General features: G+C 41.2%; 1 protein-coding gene across 1 annotated transcript in view; it reads right to left on the bottom strand.

Moving 5' to 3' along the window:
* The window catches only part of LOC143990164 (anosmin-1-like), a 43,681-nt gene that overhangs the window by 3,596 nt on the left and 18,374 nt on the right, over nt 1-21,711 (bottom strand). The window contains exons 9-12 of the mRNA XM_077490307.1: nt 18,484-18,606; nt 13,886-13,980; nt 7,196-7,364; nt 1,945-2,147 (exon numbers count right to left, since the gene is read on the bottom strand). Of these exons, the coding sequence (XP_077346433.1) occupies nt 1,945-2,147; nt 7,196-7,364; nt 13,886-13,980; nt 18,484-18,606 (590 nt within the window). The remainder of the gene's footprint in view (nt 1-1,944; nt 2,148-7,195; nt 7,365-13,885; nt 13,981-18,483; nt 18,607-21,711) is intronic.

The raw sequence follows: 21,711 nt of genomic DNA, 5'->3' as shown, positions 1-21,711 counted from the left end.
GGCCCCCAGATTCTGCCCCCCTACCCTACGTGAATGAGTATGGGGTACGATGTACCCCTACCCATTCACCTGGGGAAAAATGTGTACATAAAAAAACACAACACAGGTTTTTAAGTACTTTATTAGACAGCTCCGGGGGTCTTCTTCCTTCTTCATGGGGTCTTCTCGCCGGGCTCCTCCACTATCTTCTGCTCTTTTACTAGCAGAGGAGCCTGGCTTTCTCCTTCGTTGCCGCCGCCGTCCGGGGGTCTTCTTCCGACTTCGGGGGTCTTGTCCTGCTCTTCGGTTCTTCTTGCCGGGCCTCCACTTTCTTCTTCCAGCTCTTTTACTAGCATTGGCCCAGTCTTGTCTTCTCCTCTTCTTCTTCTCCTCTTCTTCCTTCCGATGTTGACATGACGATCTCTCCAGCCTTAATGGCAGAGACACTTTGTGCAGCGACTTATATAGGGATGAGGGGTGGGGTCACGGGGTGATGTCACATGGTGACCTCACCCCTTGTGATGTCACAGTCCCAGAGGATGCGCCGTTGTGTCAGCATCGAAAGGAAGAAGAAGAAGACGGTGACAGGGACAAGACCGGGTGGACCGGGCCAACGCTAGTTAAAGAGCTGGAAGAAGAAAGCAGAGGTCCGGCAAGAAGAATCGAACAGCGGGACAAGACCCCCCAAGTCAGAAGACCCCCGGGTACATCATACCCCATACTCATTCACATAGGGTAGGGGGTCGGAATCTGGGGGCCCCTTATTAAAGGGGGCTCCCGGATTCTAAAAAAAACCCCACCGGCAGACCCCGACAACCAACAGCCAGGGTTGACGGGAAGAGGCCCTTGTCCTCATTAATATGGGGACATGGTGCTTTGGGGTGGGCGGCCGCAGGGCTCCCCTTCCCCAAAGCACCCCCCCATGTTGAGGGCATGCAGCCTGGTACGGCTCAGGAGGGGGGTCCTCGCTTGTCCCTACCCCCTTTCTTGACCGGCCGGGCTGCATGCTCAGATAATGGTCTGATATGGACTTTGGGGGGACCCCCACGCCGTGGGGCTAGCGAGGTGTCAATCTCGCCGATGGAGGCAGCGACATTCACTTCCTTAGCTAGTTCCGTCTACCTGGAGCCACGTTCGCAATTAATGGACTTTACTCCGTGTGTGGGCAAGTCCATTCATTTCAAAAGTCCGGCGGACTAGCACACAGACAGGCGGATTGTTTTAAGTCAAGACTTCTTTCAAAGTCTGCCGGACTTTTGGGAAGAAAAAGTCCGCTGGATCCCACACATGGGCGACTTGTCCGCCGGACCAAGTCCGCCAGATAGTCCGATCGCATGTACGTGGCATAAATATCTCCTAAACCATGTAGGTTTAGGAGATATTTACAGCACCTACAGGACAGCCTGTAGGTGAAAGTGTGTTGTAAGGGTTTACAACCACTTTAATGTCCATAAACCTATGGCTATCCTATTCTAGCACCTTCAGTACTCCTAGGCATAGTCAGCATGACATCACTTCTGCCTTTTTTTAAATTATACTTTAATGCATTCCTTGCATTAAGGTAAAAAAAGTCCTCGCTAACTTTTCCCCCCAAACACTTACTCAGGTACAGGTTCTCTTTCTAGCATCACAGGAGACTTAAGTGGCATGGGAGCCATAGGCTTCTGCTGCTGTCATCAATCTTGTAGGTGGGGGGGTCCAGCTGCGCTTTGTGTCTCTGTGGATGCACACAGCCCGGCTCAGGAGCACATCTGCACGTGTGCCCTCATAGCACCAGGCTTGCTATGGGGGCACAATCAGGAGAGGAAGAGCAGGCAGCGCCAGCAGGGTATTCCAGAATAAGAGGTAAGGGGCCACTCTGTGCAATCCTTTTGCACAGAGCAGGCAAGTATGACATCTTTTTTCTTTTATTACAAAAATTAGGCTTCACAATCACTTTAATCTCAATCTGCCATCCGTACTTACGGCTGGTAGTATCTGTGTACTGTAAACTGCAGTCGCTCCTGATATCTCTGCCCAGCTGAACAGGAAGCTAGTAAGGTTTTGCGTTGGGACTTTTTTAAAGGCTTGCCATTGAAATTCCCCTTGAATTTTGCCATTTACTTTATGAAAGGCAGCAGTTAATGTTTCTGTTTTTTGAATCCCATTTCTGGACAGACGATGGCGACCTAGAGTTACAGATATAAAGCCTGTTTCAGAACTGGACATAAAACAACAAAGTATTAATCTGCAATTAATTTCAAATTAATATTGTTATGGTCTGGTTATTTCAAATAAAAAATTTGTTTTTCTCATATTTTTTCATCCTTTGTTGCATCTCTGAGTTGTTATGGCTGCATGCCATTTTCCAGGCCGGTTTCTTGATGGTTAAAGCAGTAAAGCATGACTGTGTAATATGTTACACACAGCAGCTTGTGGTCTCCAGCTTCTTATTTTTAGTTTTGGATACAGTAAGGAAGTTGTCACAAGAGGCATGGAAAATCATCCAATGGGGACCAATTTCTCGGTGACAACTAAGATTGGATTTCTTTCACCTTGGGGGGGGGAATTTTTCTCTTTTCCTGTTGTGTCTCCAGGAAAGGAAGTGAAGGGAAACCTTCCCAGCAGGACACAGACAGTAAAAAAATAACCCAATAAGGGTTCCCCTACTCCTTCCCTCTTAATTTACTCTTTACCTTTCCCTACTCTAGTAAAAACTTTTAAATAAAGTAAATACAGTGTTAACAACCATTGGGCTTGTGTTGATGACATCAGTATGGCATCAGTTTTGGCTTTCTCTGAGATGATGTCAAATTCATCAACAGGTGCATTTGACCTGAAGTTGTTTTGAGCCTTTTTTGCATATCAATAGACATGTCTGTGAATGCAAACCCTGCTTGAAAAAGCCCATTGACACAGGGCCTAAAGCTTATATGAGAATTTAGTTATTGGGTTTACATATACTTTGAGCAGGATATCCACTTGCCTACTGGGCACTTAAACACCCCTCCTGCCCAGACCAATTTTCAGCTTTCGATGCTCTCACACTTTGAATGACAATTACTCAGTCATGCAACACTGTACCCAAATTAATTTCTTGTCCTTTTTTTCCCACAAATAGAGCGTTCTTTTGGTGGTATTTGATCACCTCTAGTTTTTTTATTTTTTGCTCTATAAATGAAAAAAGACAGAAAATTTCGAAAAAAAGCGCATTTTTCTTTGTTTCTGTGATAAAATTATGCAAATTATTAATTTTTCTTCATAAATTTTGGCCACAATTTATACTGCTACATATCTTTGGTAAAAATAACCCAAATTAGTGGATATTATTTCGTCTTTGTGAAAGTTAGAGAGTCTACAAGCTGTGGTGCAAATCAAAAAATTTATCACATCTGATGTACTGGTGGCCTATCTCATTTCTTGCAACCCGAACAAGCCAGAAAAGTACAAATACCCCCCAAATATCCCCTTTTTTGGAAAGTAGACATTCCAAGGTATTTAGTAAGAGGCATAGTGAGGTTTTTGGCGTTGTCATTTTTTCCCACAATTCTTTGCAAAATGATGATTTTTTTTTTTCCCCCACAAAATTGTCATTGTAATAGGTTATTTCTCTCACATGGCATGTGTATACCACAAATAATTCCTGAAAATACATTCTGTTACTCCTCCTGAGTATTACAATACCACATGTGTGGGACTTTTTCACAGCCTGGCCACTTAGACAGACCCAACATGCAGGGGAAGCAAATACGAGGACGTCCAGGGACGCCCTCCCGGCAGATAGTGTCCACTCTGTAGCCATCTTTTGGCTATAGAGCAGGCGCGAAGTGGATATAAACACATACTGTAAATCTGAATCAGAAATGATGTGTCAGGCCCTCGGATGACCTCTTCTTTAGGGGCCATTCACATTTTTAAGCCGCATTAGCATACTTGCAGTAAAATATTTTATGCTGCATGTAATGTGCACTGCGTTAAAGGCAATCTTTTATTTTGAATGGACTGCCTAATAAAACAAAAAAGTAACAAGTAGCACTTTTTCGCAGTGGACTACACACATAACAAAAATTACCAACTATAACATGATGGTGTGACTGGGCCCAGAGAGGACAGTTAAAAAAGATTTCATGGAGTAGGGATTATTGTACCCAGAAATATTAAAAACATGTTTTCTCTTAATCCTCCTACATACGTTGTACCTGTTTATCTGCAACCTTCTCTTCTCTACAGCCTTTAAAAGTCCAGAATTAATAAAGCTTGTCTGAGATGTCAGAAACAAGGGGGACAGAGAGCTGAAGGTTACACTCTGCAGAACTCAGTGAGGAGAGCTGATTGAAAAGAAGGGACACACTCCCTTCACAAAGCACACAGGAACAGAGCTCATTCTGTCAATCAGCTAGATATCCTTCCCATGTCACCTTTTTTCGCTTAGGCCGCGTACACACGCGCGGACTGTTGGCCCAACTTTGTCCGTCCAACAGTTTGAGCGAACAGTCCGCTCAAACTTAGCATGGACGGACATGGCCACACACGACGGACGAACAGTTTGCTGAAACCGTGCGCGATGACGTGAACGGCACGTACGACGGGACGAAAAATACGACGTCCTATACACTGCAATGCAACCTTCCGACGTGGAAATCCTTTCTGAGCATGCGCGAGACTTAGTTGGCCGAACAAGCCTACACACGAGCGAACAGTCCGCTGAAACCTTGTTTCAGCGGACAGTTTTTCGGAATTTCCGTAAGACCTTGTTCGGCCAACTGTCCGCTGAAACTGTCCGCTGAAGCCCCACACACGAGCGGACTGTCCGCCCAAACACTGTTCAGCAGACAAGGTTGGGCGAACAGTCCGCGCGTGTGTACGCGGCCTAAGTGTCAGGAAAACTTGTCAGAAGTGATTCATGCTGATAGTAGAGGAATAAGACAACAGACAGAGATGACACTTGGTGCTCTTTATTGAGACAAGTTCATGCTATAGAGGGATATACTTTGTTTATATTTCATGTCTGGGGTTTACAACCACTTTAACTGGTTCCCGACCAGCGCACGCCAATGTACATCGGCAGAATGGCACGGGCAGGCATATTGGCGTACAGGTACGTCCAATTTTTAATGCCGCCCTGCCATCGCGAGCGCACCACCGGCGGCGCGCTCGCGTGCCGGTCGGGACCCCCGTGAGTCCGGTCGCGGGTCCCGCAGACTCGATTGCCGCAGGCATACCCACGATCGTCTCACAGGGCGGCTGAATGGAGAAATGCCGTTGTAAACAGCATTTCCCCATTCTGCCTAGCAACTAGTGATGCTGATCTCTGCTCCATGTGATTGGAGCAGAGATCAGTGTTCACTAAATGAAAGTCCAGCCCCCTACAGTTAGTAACACACCCCTAGGAACACTTAACCCCTACACTGCAACCCACTGGTTAACCCCTTCACTGCCAGTGTCATTTACACAGGAATCAGGGCATTTATATAGCAGTGATTGCTGTATAAATGACAATGGTCCCAAAAATGTGTCAAAAATGTCCGATGTGTCCGCCATAATGTTGCAGTCACAATAAAAATAGCTGATCGCCGACATTACTAGTAAAAAAAAAAAATTATTAATAAAAATGGCAAAAAAATATCCCCTATTTTGTAAACGCTATAACTTTTGCGCAAACCAATCAATAATCACTTATTGCGATTTTTTATACCAAAGATATGTAGAAGAATAGGTATCGGCCTAGACTGAGGGAAAAAAATTTTTTTTTTATATATTTTTGGGGGATATTTATTATAACAAAAAGTAAAAAATAATGTGTTTTTTTCAAAATTGTCGCTCTATTTTTGTCTATAGCGCAAAAAAAAAAAACACGCAGAGGTGATCAAATACCACCAAAAGAAAGCTCTATTTGTGGGAAAAAAAGGCCGCCAATCTTGTTTGGGAGCCAAGTCGCATGACCGCGCAATTGTCAGTTAAAGCGTCGCAGTGCCGAATCGCAAAAAGTGGTCTGGTCTTTGACAAGCAAAATGGTCCGGGGCTGAAGTGGTTAAGCAAGAGAAGTATACTTTAGTCTGGGTTTACACTATTGTGAATTGGATCCGGGTTGCCCACATCCTATTCACAATAGCAGGAGATTTTGACCAGCTCTCTATGGAGCTGGTTCACATATCTCCGCTGAGGCTCCGTGTGCGAATTTACACAGGAGCCCTGTGCGTTTTTTGGTTAGTTTCAGGTCCAAATTCTGAAAAAATCCAGGCTGAAATTGGGCCTGACACTGTGAATGAGGATGCACCAGACCCTGCTGTGAGCCGCATGCAAAGATAGTGTGAATCCAGCCTCAAATATGAAACTTTAGCAGTGTTAGGGCCTTGGTTCACTAGTGACTTTATCACTGGCAACCAGCAATAGAATTGTGTAAGCCCCTGTACACACGGTCGGAGATTTCCACAACCAAATCCGTCGGATTTTGCCCGTCGGATTTTGTCTGTCGGATCTTGTCCGAAACTGTTGCATACACACGGTCAGACAAAGTTGGCGAAAAATCCGATCTTTCAGAACGTGATGACGTGATTTCGTTACGATGGGACTATATTCAGGCTAGTAGCCAATAGCTTTGATGTAGGAATTTGATCTGAGCATGCGTGGCACTTGGTCCGATCAAAATTCTCTACACATGATCGGAGTATGTCCGATCGGCCCAGTTGGTCGGTAAATATTTCCAACATGTTGGAAAATTGGGTCCGACGGATATTCCGACGGAATCAGTCCGATGCATACCACACACAGTCGGATTATCCGACGACACAGTCCGATAGGACACATTCCGACGTGTGTGTGTACAAGGGACTCAGTTCACCTTCCCTTATGACATCACTCTGTCTCTGCCCAAACCAGCGAGATTTATTTCAGCACAGCTCTCTCGCTAACAATAGAGGTTCAGAAGCATTTTGGCCAGTGATGAAGTGACATCCATTAGCTAAAGTGGCAACTTCATATTGGTGATTTGGCCAATGGAAAGGTGTTGCTAGTGGCAGAACCGCCATTGTAATATGGCCCTAAAAGTGTACCTGTTATATACACATGCTAGACATGTTTAAGTCAACATATTAATATTGCAGACAGTAATTTCATGCCTTTTTACATGTTAACTTTTTGGCAGGTTTTAATAGAACTTTGAATACTTCACCTCTGACAGATTGAACACACTGTTAATATGTTTTAAATATTTGCCTTTGTTTTAATGGTCACTCACCCTGTCTTGGACACTGTGCATCTTTCAGGTTTTTAACTTTCATGTTGTTGCACCTTGGTGTCTTTACAAATGTCATCTCTTCGACTGATGATGCCTGAAGGGTGAATGGCCGTACTGTTACTTTATACTTGCATGCAAACAGGAGCCCAGAAATAACAAAGTTTGAACCCTGCAATGAGAAATCCAAAAGTCTTTAATAAACTCAAGTCCCATAGGATTAGTGTATGCATCAGGAAAATAGGTGCTTTTTTACTCAGAGTATAATACATTATAAATTGCTTTTCAAGTGAATTATGTATGAAAGCTAGCTACTGGCTTTGTTTACATAGCAATTCCAGATATTTCTCAGACAGTAGGGATAATACATTCATTTTTAATTGTTGTAAATAATAAATAAATATTAAGACTTATCTTTTCACTGCACTTTAAAGGGATTGTAAAGTGAATTTTTTTTAAATAACAAACATGTTATACTTACCTCCACTGTGCAGCTCGTTTTGCACAGAGTGGCCCGAACCTGCTCTTCTGGGGTCCCTCGGCGGCTGTCTCTGCTTCCTCCCACAGGTACTTCTCACTTTCATGCGAGCTCCCTCGCATGGTGAGAAGCATCTGCAGGAACGCTCCCGTGATACAGCCGGTGGCTCGCTGTATCACACGGCCCCGCCCCCGGCGCTCCGCGTCAGTGGATGTGATTGACAGCAGTTCGAGCCAATGGCTGCGCTGCTTTCCATCCATCCACTCCAGCCAATCAGCGACCAGGCTGAACGGTGGAAAGGATGTCGGGGGACGAGCGCGGGACTTTCGAGGTGTGAGGTAAGTAAAACGGGGGGCTGGGGGCGCAGGCACTGTCAGATGTTTTTCCACCTTAATGCATAGAATGCATTAAGGTGAAAAAACATTTACCTTTACAACCCCTTTAAGGCCTCATACACTGGATGTTAAAATAACGTTATAAAAACATCAGTAGCTTTGCAGTGAGTTTTTCAACTTTTTTCAATGTTTTTGCAATAGCTTTTTTAGCGTTTATTAGCGCATTCACAGCATTGGGTTGCTCTACAGTGACATGAAATATACTTTTGTACACTTCAAATAAAGTTTGTACAAAAACAGCACACTACTTTGTCCCCTAGTTGGGAATGGATAGCTGTCGGAAAGGTAAAGCGCTCCAGCAGCTGCCCTTTCTAATGTGAATTTTGTCCTAAGTCAGTTATACTCAGAACCCAGCTCCTTGTGTAATGGATAAAAAGAACTAACTTCTTTGCTTTCAGCCTCACCAGGGCAGAGATTTTCCAGCTCACAGGACAATCTAAGTATCAGCAGACTGAGAGCAATCCTCACTGGTGCAAGTTAACTCTGTAGTTGACCCCTAACACACAAAGAGCAGCCACCACCGTGTGTTTTGTTGGAAACACACACTATTTACATCATATGCTTTTGCAGTTCTGAGCTTCAAGAAATGTTTGCCACTCGCTGCCATGCCTAGACAGGAATGTAACAGGGATTTAAAATGCGGTAGCCCTCACAGAAGCAAAGATTCTTTAATATCTGATTTATTCAGAGATTCAACTTCACAAATTTAAAATATTTTAAAGACAAGAAAATAAACTTTAGATTTTTCTCCAGAACAAAGGGTGGGGTAAAATCTTCCAAAGGAAACACTTGTTCCTGTGACAAAGGTCTATGAGAGGATTTCTCTCACTTAATAGAAATTTCCTTTTGTTTCATGTTTTGTCAGGGACCAAGACAGCAAAAAAATAAACCAAAGAAGGATTTAACACTTTCCCACTTTATTCAAACAAAACATTTTTTTTTTGGCTTCATCTACATTGTAATTGAAGCAATTGTGACTAGTGTTAAGGAATCGAATGTACATAATGATAATCAGAAAATGTCTATTTGCTTATGTGTATACATGTTCCTATGTTCCTTACTTATTATGTAGTATATAGATTGACTTCTCTGTTCGGAGTTAAAGATGGCGTCTATACCCTACATCCCCGCGTTAGAAGAATGCATTTGAGATAAGGGAACTAGCTTAAACCAAACTTCAAGCATCAAGTTTCTTAATTTCTCTTGTATTGTAACCAATAAGTTGTAACAATTAGACTGACATAGCAATGACGTATCTTTCTGTATAAAATATCAACACCGCCCACGAATAAATCAGAAGTTAGAAGTAACCGAGCTGAACGTGTCTCAGAGAGTGTTTACTTCTAATGTGCATGCACATTTATACTTTTTAATTAGAAATAGCAGCAGATAACCTTGAACTAGTTTGTAGTTCTTATCCATTTCACTAGTAATTTTAAGCATAAACAATGTGATGGAACCGTCCAACACCCAGCTTGGGTCCCTCTGTCAAGATATATACTGTAGCTTCCTACAGTCTGGACCCAGGAACTGGGTATTATGGCTGAACACCCAAGACTAGGTGACACTAGCTTAGATGCAAACTGGAACTCACTTTATTGAAACAGAATATATAGCAAAGTTCCCAGAGTCTGTGTGTTCTGGGAGGACGTGGACTTGAATCCGAAGCAAGACCATTCCAAAGGTCCTCCAGGTACACACTTCCAAAAGAGTAGTGCTCCCTTAAAAGCCAGGGTCCATAGTTGGTAGGAAAGAGGTCACTCTGCAGTCCCATCCAAAAACCCCTATCCTGGTCGGGTCTGTCACAAGCACATCCACTTCTCACAGGTTCAAAAATAAATTCAAAGCATACATACCATGATGACATGTAAGATATCTATCAATGTTAGTTTTAACTTGATTTATATTACTGGGCTATTTGTTTAGTAATTGAAGGTGATTAAATATGGAGTAGAAATGTTATTCAAGGCAACCAAACATTTTCTTTTATTTTCTAATTTGTACTAACAAGACAAGCATTGCACCTCAAAACAGATTTCTGATTTCTTCCAGTAGGAAGTTTGTGTCAATAAACATCAAACGTATAGCTTAGTTTATGTATAAGGGTTTTGATAGCATACATTAATAATTATTTAGGGCTCAATAACATCAGATGCATTTTCATGCGCTTTACACTACTGCACAGGTAAAACGAAAAGACTATTGGTTTTAACAGAGCCAATAGCCATCAACATGTTATATATCTTTATAGTGCATGCTGCATGTTTTGGTGCACTGACCAGCATTTTTTAAGTTGAATGAAAAAGGGTCTCATAAAAATGCATCTAAAAATTATTTGAATTACTAAACATGCATTAACATGTGCATTTTGGATTTTACAATTCATTAAAGCAAGACTGAAGAGATCTAAATAATAAAAAAAAAGATACAGTGCTGTTAGATTTTCAGCAAAACAACCTATGAGCCTCAAACTCTGGCATACCGAAGCACGCTTCCAGCTTCCTGGACACCAACAGTGCCCCTTCTCTGTCAAGATCAATGGCACATCTATCAGTCCGTCCCCCACATGCCAGGGTGCTAGGGGGTAACCTTAGACTCTGAACTGCCCCTTAGCCTCCGCAACATTTCTAGAATACGCCCCTTTTTAACTAATGACACCACAAAGCTTCTAATTCACTCCCTCGTTATCTCTTGCCTTGACTACTGCACCTCCCTCCTAATTGGATTACCTTTACATTATCCCCACTTCAGTCCATAATGAATGCTGCTGCAAGACTGATCCACCTTACCAACCATTTAGTGTCCTTCACCCCCCTCTGCCAATCCCTCCACTGGCTTCCACTCCCCCAACAAATAAAATTCTTTGCCCCCAGCTACATCACTAACCTAGTCCCAAAATACCAACAAAGCCACTCTCTTTGGTCCCTTTGGTCCTCCCAAGACCTCCTGCTCTCTAGCTCCATTGTCACCTCCTCCCATGCTTGCCTCCAGCATTTCTCCAGAGCTTCTCCCATTCTTTGGAACTCCCTACCCCAATCTGTCTGACTAAAGAAGCCTATCCTGCTTCTAACTAATACACTGTTTTACTCTATCAGCTCATCCCCCACAGCTATTACCTTTTGTATCAATTGACCCTCCTTTTTAGATTGTAAGCCAGTGGTTCTCAACTCCTGTCCTCAGGACCCAACAGGCCAGATTATAAGCATTACCTTGGGGAGATGCAGACTAGAATACTGAAATCACTTAGCAGCAAATTATATCACCTGTGATGTATTTCAGTTATCTTGAAAACCTGGCCTGTTAGTGGGTCCTGAGGACAGGAGTTGAGGAAAACTGTTGTAAGCTCTAATGAACAAGGCCCTCTAATTCCTCTTGTACCAAATTGTAATGTAACTGTAATGTCTGCCTTCATTTTGTTAAGCGCTACGCAAACTGTTGGCACTATATAAATCCTGTATAATAATAAAGACCAAAGCAGGGTCCATAGTCCTTTACTGGACGTGATGGTGCTGTAAGACAATCCGCTGCCGGAGCATGAGGAAGCACTATCTCCCAGAACAGTTGGGGATCAGGTAAGCAAAAGTGTTTCTGCTCTCCCTTAGACAAATTTTAAACGTTCTCGGAGTTAGGCTTTAAGACTTTACCCTTTTTGTGAAATGACACACCTGTTTTATGGTGAAAATTGATTGTTCTAAGATGGTTTAAAGTTTACATTATGTGTGCTGTGCTTCCAAAAGTGGGCAATAATGCCCCCTGGGGGCTGGAACGATTCAGAGTATGGCAGCAGCGTCAGGGCATTGAACAAAAATAAGGAGGTGGGGGAAGCAAAGAGAAGAAAAGAGAAGAGATTTTATAAAAAACTATTTGTACATGTTTCATCTATTGTGTAAAATAGAATAAAAATTGTAGTGATTACTTTCTCTGCTAAATAAATACACAAAATGCAAGTAGTGGTTCACTGAAATTAAAATTCTGGACCGAAACGGAAAATTCAGGATGCACTTGGTCAAAAACCGAAATGGACAGTTTTTAAAATATAAATATATTTTTTATATATAATGTTTAATTAATCATTTTTGAAGTGCTTTTGCGTTAAAAAAGCAGAAGAAAAGCTCAAGAAAAAGGCATCCCTTTAAATTCTATGCATGTCTTTGCACTAGTCTGTTGCGCTTTGGTTGTGGTATAACACACCTCCCCATTGAAATGCATTGAAAACGTGGCAAAAACACAGCAAAAATATTTAGACTTTTTGATGTGTTTTTGGAGTCACATGACCTATGTAAATTGTGGCAAAATCGCGACCATTTTTCAGTGGCCTAAACACTGATAAACCTATTTTCAGCTAATAAATTTTGGTGGCCAATATATCGATGCATCTCTAAATGCAAGTCATGAATGGTCAGTGGTCAAGTCTGCTGACAGGTCTTAAAGCCCAACTCTGGCCATAGAAAAATTATCTGTTGCAGTGGTGCTGTACCTGCAGTGCAAGGGTTAGGTACTCATTTTGTCCAGTGGAGAGGAGAAACCCTTATACTTAAACCACCCCCAGTAAGCTGCACTCCCCGTGATCCAGTGGAGGACTGTTCCTGGTGCACTCACTTCCATGACTATTGATGCTGCTTTGGGCTTAACGACATCAGGACTCAATACCACTAGAGTGCAAGGGTGCAGGAGCTGAAGGGATCGGTCTTGTGCGGCGAGGAGTTGCGGATCAGGTAAGTATATCTCCTTTCATCTTTCCCTTAATGCTCATCAAAAGACATTACCATGTAGGTTGTTCTATGTTAGCTGTTAGCCCTTGTACACACGGTCGGACATTCCGACAACCAAATCCGTCAAATTTTGTCCAATAGATTTTATCCGAAACTGGTGTTCCATACACACGGTCGGACAAAGTTGTCGGAAAATCCAATCGTTCAGAACGTGATGACATTATTTTGTTACGATGGGACTACATTCAGGCTAGTAGCCATTAGCTTTGGTCTAGGAATTTGATCTGAGCATGCGTGGCACTTTGTCCGATCGGAATTCTCTACAAACGATCGGACAAAGTCCGGTCGGATCATGCTGTTGGAAAATTTTATAGCCCAGCTCTAAAACTTTGTCGGTCAGAATATTCAGACGGAAACAGTACGATGGAGCCCACACACGGTCGGATTATCCGACAACGCGGTCCGATCGGACCTTTCCCCGTCGGAATGTCCGACCATGTGTACAAGGGCTTAGATGTTTTAAAGGACATATTGTAGGTAGAAATATAGATACATAAAAGAACACAAATTTGTCACTGTATCTTTCTGTTTATTCTACTAAAGAAGGTAGATATCCAGGGGGCACTTGGTAATATATTTTTTTCCTGATAAGTAGGCGGAAGGCAAAATAAGCTTGGAAACCTCTGTATTAGGCCTCTTTCACATAAGAGGTCCAATCTGTTTATCAGACAGACTCGATTGGACTCTACATGCTGTCTATTTATACCCGGCTACTTCTGATCCGATACGGTAAAAACAACAGAAAGGGATTTGTTCCTGTTGTCTGGTGGGATCAGATGGCAGTTGGATGGAAACATAAAACATGTCCATTTATGTCCAGCTGTCCATAGAGCAGACAGGACACAGACTTGTCATTTGGCTGTTATGCTCCGCTCAGCAAGGGATCAGTGGACGGATCCCCTGTTGAGAAACAAAGGTATTTGGCTCATGTGAAATGGGCCTTCTAGGTACATAGCGGCCTTTATGCGAAGATGCAATCATATTGTCCATTTTTTCCTGAGGTTACAGGACTATAAAAGGTTTCCTGTACTATAAACTGAGGTCTCACCTGAACAGTTGCTTTTCCTTCAGGAACATTTTCATTATTCTCACATAACACTGGTTTCCAGTTTATCAAATATGTTTTGAATTCCACATGGTTTTCTGTGGACATAAACATATATGTTTTTGATTAATTATCATTACAGTATGCAACACATGCTGTTTGCACAATCTGGTATTTCACGTAGCAAACTGACACAGTCATTTTTAAAAATAAGGCTTTTGTGCCTTAGATCAAGGTGTTGTTTGCATGGCAATGCCCACAACAACAACATAATAATGTGTGATATCAACCAATTGCATTAAACCCATACCTTCATGACCTAGTCAAAATTTTGAAGAGTAAAATGTAACCAGCAAGAAGAAAAAGGCCATATATTATTATTATACAGGTTTTATATAGCGCCAACAATTTATGCAGCGCTTTACAATATAGAAGAGACAGTATAGTTACAATACAATAAAATACAAGAGGATTAAGAGGGCCCTGCTCAGAAGAGCTTACAATCTAATAGAGAAGAGCTTACAATCTAATATATTGAATATGCATTTTAGTTTACTGACATTTTAATAGTTAAAACTGTACTTCAGGAATGATCTGCATTGTATATGTATATTGGTCCAGCTTGGCACAATGTAAGTATGCAGATGTCATGTCTGATGGACTGTTGGGAAGCTGAAAATCACTAACATAGTCAGAGTTACCACAGTGATAGCTTCAAGCTTCCAGGGCCCCCTCTGGTTCTGTGCGACCAACTTCCCCTCTGTGCACAGAACACAGGGAGTCAGGTGCTTGGAACCACCAACACTGATAAGAAAGCCTTGTATCTTTTCAATGACTGCAAGGCATCCTCTATTGGATCAGGTGGTAAAAAGAGGTTGTGATATCACGATCTCCACCTCCTCTGAGAACATTTTTTATTTACTAAAAAAAGATAAGGCATTCTATGAATGGTGGCAGTGCCAGGCAAGAGACCCCTGTGTTCTGGATGCAGAAGGGAAGCATCTCGCACAAATCCTGAGCAGGACCAAGAAGACTGTGGCTATCACTGTAGTAATGCCAACTGCCACAGTGCTTTTCAGTTTTGCCGAAGGCCCATCGGTTATGACATATGCACACTGACACATTGTGCCAAGCTGGACCATTGTAACTATGCAATACAGATAATTCCTGGAATTTGGCTTTAACAAATAGCAGACAGCAAACTAACAGATAACAAACGACACACTTGCAAACATGAATTTTGATCAGAGAAAAGGTAATTGAAATATAAACAGTCAGCAGTGTATATGCTTGATATTTCCATAGACTGCACATACAGTATATGTGATAAACAATTCAATTACACAAAAAAGGATTTATTTTTTGGCTTGATGTAATCACAGGAGATAATTATTGGTGGTAAAAATGCCAAGGTAATGATATTGTTTAGTTGATAATCTAAATCAAGAATAACATGGCGCTCTGATTTGACCAATAGAAAATGCACGCGACCCTTCTGTTGTGTGTGCGCTGCATTTGGTTTTGTAAATGTGTGGTGTGCAGTGCAACAAATGCTGTCCATCTATGAAATTTCACTTTTGGATGTAGGCATTCTATAAGTGGACACTGCACACAAGGACCTACAGTACATCACTGTGTTTAAAAAACTTTCAGGAGAAAACAGACCATGTTTAATATGCATTTGCAATGCATTTATGACGTGTATACAGTGCATTTGTGATGCAGTTGAAATATTTTTTTTGCAAGAAATATAATATAAAAGAGATCAGGCTGTATTTTCAATGCTAAATGCAGCTATAAATGCTAATTAAAACAAGCCAGTACTTACATATAACATAGTAAACAGCCACCTAGAAGTACATGCACCTTTCCCATTAGACTTCTTCCAGATTGCAGCAGAAGCCCTGACTCTTGAGGTGCTGCAATATTCACGTATCAATTTCTATTTCTACAATCATGCTCAGGCCTGCACACCTCACTTTGGTGGTCGAGAATTTTTTTCACACCTCCAACGTAAGGTTTAAATATTGTTTATGGTTATTTCTTTAACTTGTCTTGCTATCCCCCTAGTGTCCACAATGCACAACCTCATATAAGTGCATAAACTTGTGTAGCTGTGTTTTGATCCAACTGCCTGTCCATACCTGTAGAAGAAACTGGCTATCATCTTGGGCACATGAACAATCACTGGTGATCACAGGTCCAGTATCTACTTGATCTTTTAGCAGAGGCACTATTTATGCTTTTGAATGTCTATATTTATTGTTCCCCCCACCCTGCTCTTTTCAATAAAAAGGTTTATTGGAGATTAGAAGAGTTTAGCTGCATGTTGAGCTGCACACAATCCACAGGGTATCAAGCAGCAAGGATAGAACTGTTATGATGGATGGCCTTTGCATTAAATATGGAGGCACCGGGGTGGGCCCTAGTTAGGCTTCAGGATGTTTGTTAGTTTCCAAGAGTTTGGGGCTTTCAGGGTGCTCTGGTATGATGTGTGGTTTACTATTATTTTCTGATCCATAAGATCAAATCCAAAGTGGAAAGATATTTACAGATCACTTTCCAAATGCAGACACAAAACCTAAACAACTGTATAAAAAAGCATCTGTCTCTAATCTTACAGCAACACTTAATAGGTGGAAAACATTTTAAGCGAACTTCCTGGTCCTTGCAAATATTGTCCTGCCTTCTTCTGTGAAATAATACTGCCCAGTGAGACAGATAAATTGATAATGCAGTTTAGTAGGTAGTAGGAGGTCGGACCATAGTCTTGTTGCAGAAATTTGGGTCAATAGATCATTTTACAAGAGTGCTCCTAGATTAGGGTCACCAGGAGAACTAAACTGGAAATTGAAGGCACTTGCAGGCACTTGGAAGTATCTGTTATGTGCTGCTGGTGCGAATTCATAACCTTGTTTTCCAGTTCAGGTTTTTATGGGGAGTTTTTGGAGTGGTTTTTAAGGGAATGTTTGAGAATAAACATATAGGAGCTGACATTTTTCACTTGTTCTTAAAGGATATGGAAGTTGCCATCCTGATCCCGTCTTAACTGCCTAGTGCAGTGATGGTGAACCTTGGCACCCCAAATGTTTTGGAACTACATTTCCCATGATGCTCAACCACACCGTAGAGTGCATAAGCATCATGGGAAATGTAGTTCCAAAACATCTGGGGTGCCAAGGTTTGCCATCACTGGCCTAGTGAGTAACTCTCCTGGGAAAAACCAGTAATGTCTGAAATGTCTGAAGTCCTGTGATGGAGCCCCATAATAATATAACTAATAAGAAAAAAGCCCAGATCAATTTGGCAGTTTTGTAGCCTGCAAGTCTACAGGCAAGTCTTAAATGGATGCTGTCCTATTTCTAATTTCTGTTAGTCTACTTGTTTAGCTCATGTCTGAAGTCCTGTGATGGAGCCCCATCCTAAAATGCTTGTGCCAGGTAGGTGACTAATAAGAAAAAAGCCCAGATCAATTTGGCAGTTTTGTAGCCTGCAAGTCTACAGGCAAGTCTGAAATGGATGCTGTCCTATTTCTAATTTCTATTAGTCTACTTGTTTAGCTCATAAACAGAGTAGTTTTTCTTTCATTTTTTACTGAGACAAAAAAATATGTTCTGTCATAGATTTTAAAAATGAATCAAGTCTACCATTTTATAATTCAACCTCAAAGTAAATCCGACATTAACCAGGAAATTCAAACAACATATCATGAAAATATGTATGAGCAGAGGTTATGTCCTGTGAAAGCTGTATGTGTAGATGGCAGTTTTATATGCAATCTTCACTTTTCCTTTAAAGGTTCATGCACACAGGAGTTTATAGGCATTTTCTATGCCTAGCAAAAATTCTTGGGGCTCTTCCATTCCCAGGGAGCTGCATGTGCGTGTACAGCCTGCCACCAAAGCGAATGACTGACATTTTTTTGAATCAGAGTTTAGCTGTGCTTGTGCATCTGGTGTATTTTCTGAATGTGGATGGGTAAATGCCCCTTGCGCATAAACCCTAAAGGGTGAGCGTGAGATACTTTTCCCCTGGAAGTTGCAGGGGATGTGGAAGATGGGTGGAGACATGCTCAACTATTATGAAAAAAAAGCTAGCTTACTTATAATTTCCACGGTCTATACCCTGGATTTCCTTATATTAACTAAAGGTAATCTCAACATATGAATTTTTACATCATATGCTCATTGTAATTTGCATAGTTTTGTAACAGACACACCTTAAAATAAACCTATATATAACTAAACATTAACTTCCATTGCTGACTTATTTTTTAAAGATAAAGGCTCTGTGACTGCCATGTTGATCCTCATTTCGCTTCCTGGTATATGGATGTCAAAACAGTTCCCGGGCCAGCATCCTTAAAAGCAAGAAATGGCAGCTTCCATATTTCTTTTCTCATATGGGCTTTAAATGTTTTTTAGTGTCTATAGAGGTAGCACAAAACATTAAACAATGTTCTACGTTTCATATGTATTAGTCATAATGACTAATACATATCTATGACAATATTTAATTACATCTGAACAATAATAAAAAAAAAATTTAATTGCTCCATCACAGTAAATTAGGAATAAGATAAAGGAGATGAGAGATATTACCTGATACTGGCTTCCATGATACTTTTATATGCACCTGATTATTGTGGTAAATAGAAGATGCTTGCAAAGTGCAGCTAGTTTGAAATGGTTTACAGACGGGATGCAATTTTGATAATTTTGGATCTGTTGATTGCAAAGAAAGAGAAATTGGGATATTGGAGTTTTATTCATTATAGTATCTGATGTATGATGTGCAATGTTTGCAAATAAAAGGCCACATGTGAGTTTCAAGTGAGCAAGTTAAATATTCCACAAAAAGGTTGTACACATTCATATATATTCTGGGGTCTGCTAGTTGAACAGCAATGATTTTATTCATACGATTTTCAACTGGATGAACGTAGCTCTAATAAAAAAAATCAACAGACGCAATGGGATTGATTTACTAAAATGAGAGAGTACAAAATCTGGTGCAGCTGTCCATGGTAGCCAATCAGCTTCTAACTTCAGCTTATTTATATAAGCTACAAACAAAACTTGAAAGCTGATTGGTTTCTCTGCTGCACCAGATTTTGCACTGTCCAGTTTTAGTAAATAAACCCCAGTATGTTGAAGTGGATTCAGTGTTGCCAACCACCAGTATTTTTACTGGCAGCCAGTAAAAAATGCCCACTTTTCTCCTGCCAGTAAATGGCAGTGAAAGAAAAAGGTTACCGGTAAAAAATATGGCTGTGATGCTTGGCCGAAACCATCCAAGTGCTTGCTACAGTGTGTTTGAACTGTGCCAGCAGTGTGTCACGTGAAGTCATGATGCAAGGGAACGGAGCAGCCGGAGCCTCATGTGCAGGTCTGCGGAACAGGAGGAAGGCAAGCCGGGTGTGGACTGAAGGGACCACCTGGCATGGAGAGAGAGGGTCACTGTGACTTTCCATGGCAGGAGGGGACGTGTCATGTTGGTGAGGTGCCATCATCATCTGTGCTGCTGCACACTGCTGTCAGTGTCACTGTGAGAGTCAATTTCACGTGTGTGTGCTGTCCATTCTAATTTCTTGCCCTCTCGAATCCTGTCCCTGAGCTACTTATTTACTATATCGAAAAGAAAATAAGAAATATTTTTTTCCCTTAACATCTACCTTAAATCACTTTGCTAATTTCATATTGTACTTGTTTGTAGCCTAAATCCTGAAATTTGCACTTAAAACTGTCATTTTGTAACTTTTAGATATGCCAGTAAATTTTGGGTGTGGTGTCAGTAAATTTCAATCTGGTTGGCAACACTGAGTGGATTATACATGCAGGTTAGTGTCATTAATAACTGGTCTGTGGCCATGGAATAGGCGACTGAATGGTTGCCCAGTGTGTAGGACTTAAAGGGAAATTATGTTTTTATTTTTTGTTTAAGCAATTTTAAATACATTTCTTTAAAGAGAATGTGTAGTGGTTTGTTCATGATTTCTATGTACATATGGTCAGTGCTAAAAATAATAATTAAAAATACATATTTTAGGTTTATATGAAACATTGCATATTAATATTTAGTATTTTTTCTTTTTGAGTTAGCAAGGGGAGCTTTAGCCTCATTTTACAGACTCCCTCTGTTGTGCAGAAACAGAATCAAAGAAATGGTGCGCTGTTGAGATTAGCTGCCCATTCATAGATGAAAACAGTAACTAACACTGACAGGTGATATATTAGTCCAAACATATAAGCTCCTCATTGGCCATATAAATAGTGCATATATTTAAGTCAATAAACTGCTGTTAATACTCTGCACACATCCAAGGCTGCTCCTCATAAGACTGAAGTGATCTCTAAAGGAAAAAGTAGGACAGCAGAGGGCGCTAGGGTAAGTGCAGTAGTATGGGAATACTTTATTGAGGAAAGAAAACTCACATTTGATGCATTAAGTAAAGCATTTTTCCATGTTAGAACACCTTCTTCGATATAGCCAGCTGTCTGATTGGTAAAAGGCTACTGTGATGGCCGCCAGCAAAATGACCATCAAGTGTGTCGATAAACCAGCAAGTCCCTGGAACCAAGCTGGAACAAACAGGGACACTGGTCTAGATGTGACGTAAACATGGAACGTGATGTAACAGAAGCCTATGGGCATGGTAACGCATTTCAAAGCCTTTCAACTCCTCTCAAACCATCAAGAGAAAGGAGCCAAAGAGCTTTGAAACTTGTTACCACACCTCTGATCCATCGTCCTTGTGCATTCCAGCATGGTTCCTGGGACCTCCTGGTTCATCACACAGCAGTTGATTGTCTTACTGGTGGTCCTTACAGTGGCCTCTCACCTCACAGACTGCAGGTGTTCTGACATGAGGACATGCTTTACTTGATGCACCAAATGTGAGTTGCCTATCCTATCTCAGTAAATTTTTACCATACTTCTGCACTTAGTCTGGTACCCTCTGCTGTCCTATTTTTTCACTGTTTTTTTTTATACAGAAATCAATAGCTCAAGCTAACATGTATACAAATACAAGTAAATGAGCCAGAGTAGTCAAAATTACAGTTTCCCTATAAGCTCACAATTTAAAGTATATGAAGTGAAGTATACATGATTAAATATTGTGTACAATACCTTTATTTCACACATACAGTAAGCAATTAATATAGGGCACTTCCAGGATATTCTGTTTGAAAAACCAGCACTAGCTTTATGCTTTCTGGCAGACTGTGCAATTCTACTGGTTAAGATGCAAAGAGGTGAGTGTGAGTTTACCAATTTTCCTGCCAGCTCTGTCTTTTAGTCGATAAACTCTAAGGCCTCTTTCACATGATACTCCTGTTTGAGCATCTACCTTTTTAGACTTTTTTTTATGTATCTATGCGTATTTACGTACATTTTCGTGTATATGCGCTCATACAATTTTGTGCGAATGAGACAAAAATGTATTCTTGTGTTCTCATTCTGCACAATACGTAAATGGGTATTTGCGCACGTTTGTGCGCAGTTGCGGGTATTTGCATGCACGAGGGGTACATTTTTTTACTGATGAATGCATGGCGCTTGTTTACACACCTGTGTGCATAGGCACATTACAATTAATGGGCTGTATTTTAGCTCAGTACAAAAAAAAAAGCTGTACTGAGCTTTTTCAAGCTGCAGTGTGTAAGAGGCCTAAAAGAGTTCACAGAGCACAGGACTGGCACAGAATACCGCAGCTGTTTGCATTTAGTAAATATGATCTATTCACAAAAAAAAAAAAGTAATACATCCTTTAGAAAATGAACATACTGTATATATAGTGAATATAGGAAAGAACCCCCCCCCCCCCC

The sequence above is a fragment of the Lithobates pipiens genome, unplaced genomic scaffold, assembly GCF_037356315.1.
Source record: "Lithobates pipiens isolate NorthernLeopardFrog02 unplaced genomic scaffold, aLitPip1_a1.2 Scaffold_18, whole genome shotgun sequence".
Classification (NCBI taxonomy): domain Eukaryota; kingdom Metazoa; phylum Chordata; class Amphibia; order Anura; family Ranidae; genus Lithobates; species Lithobates pipiens.
The sequence above is the reverse complement of the archived record's forward strand: the minus strand, read 5'-3'. Positions and strand labels throughout refer to the sequence as shown.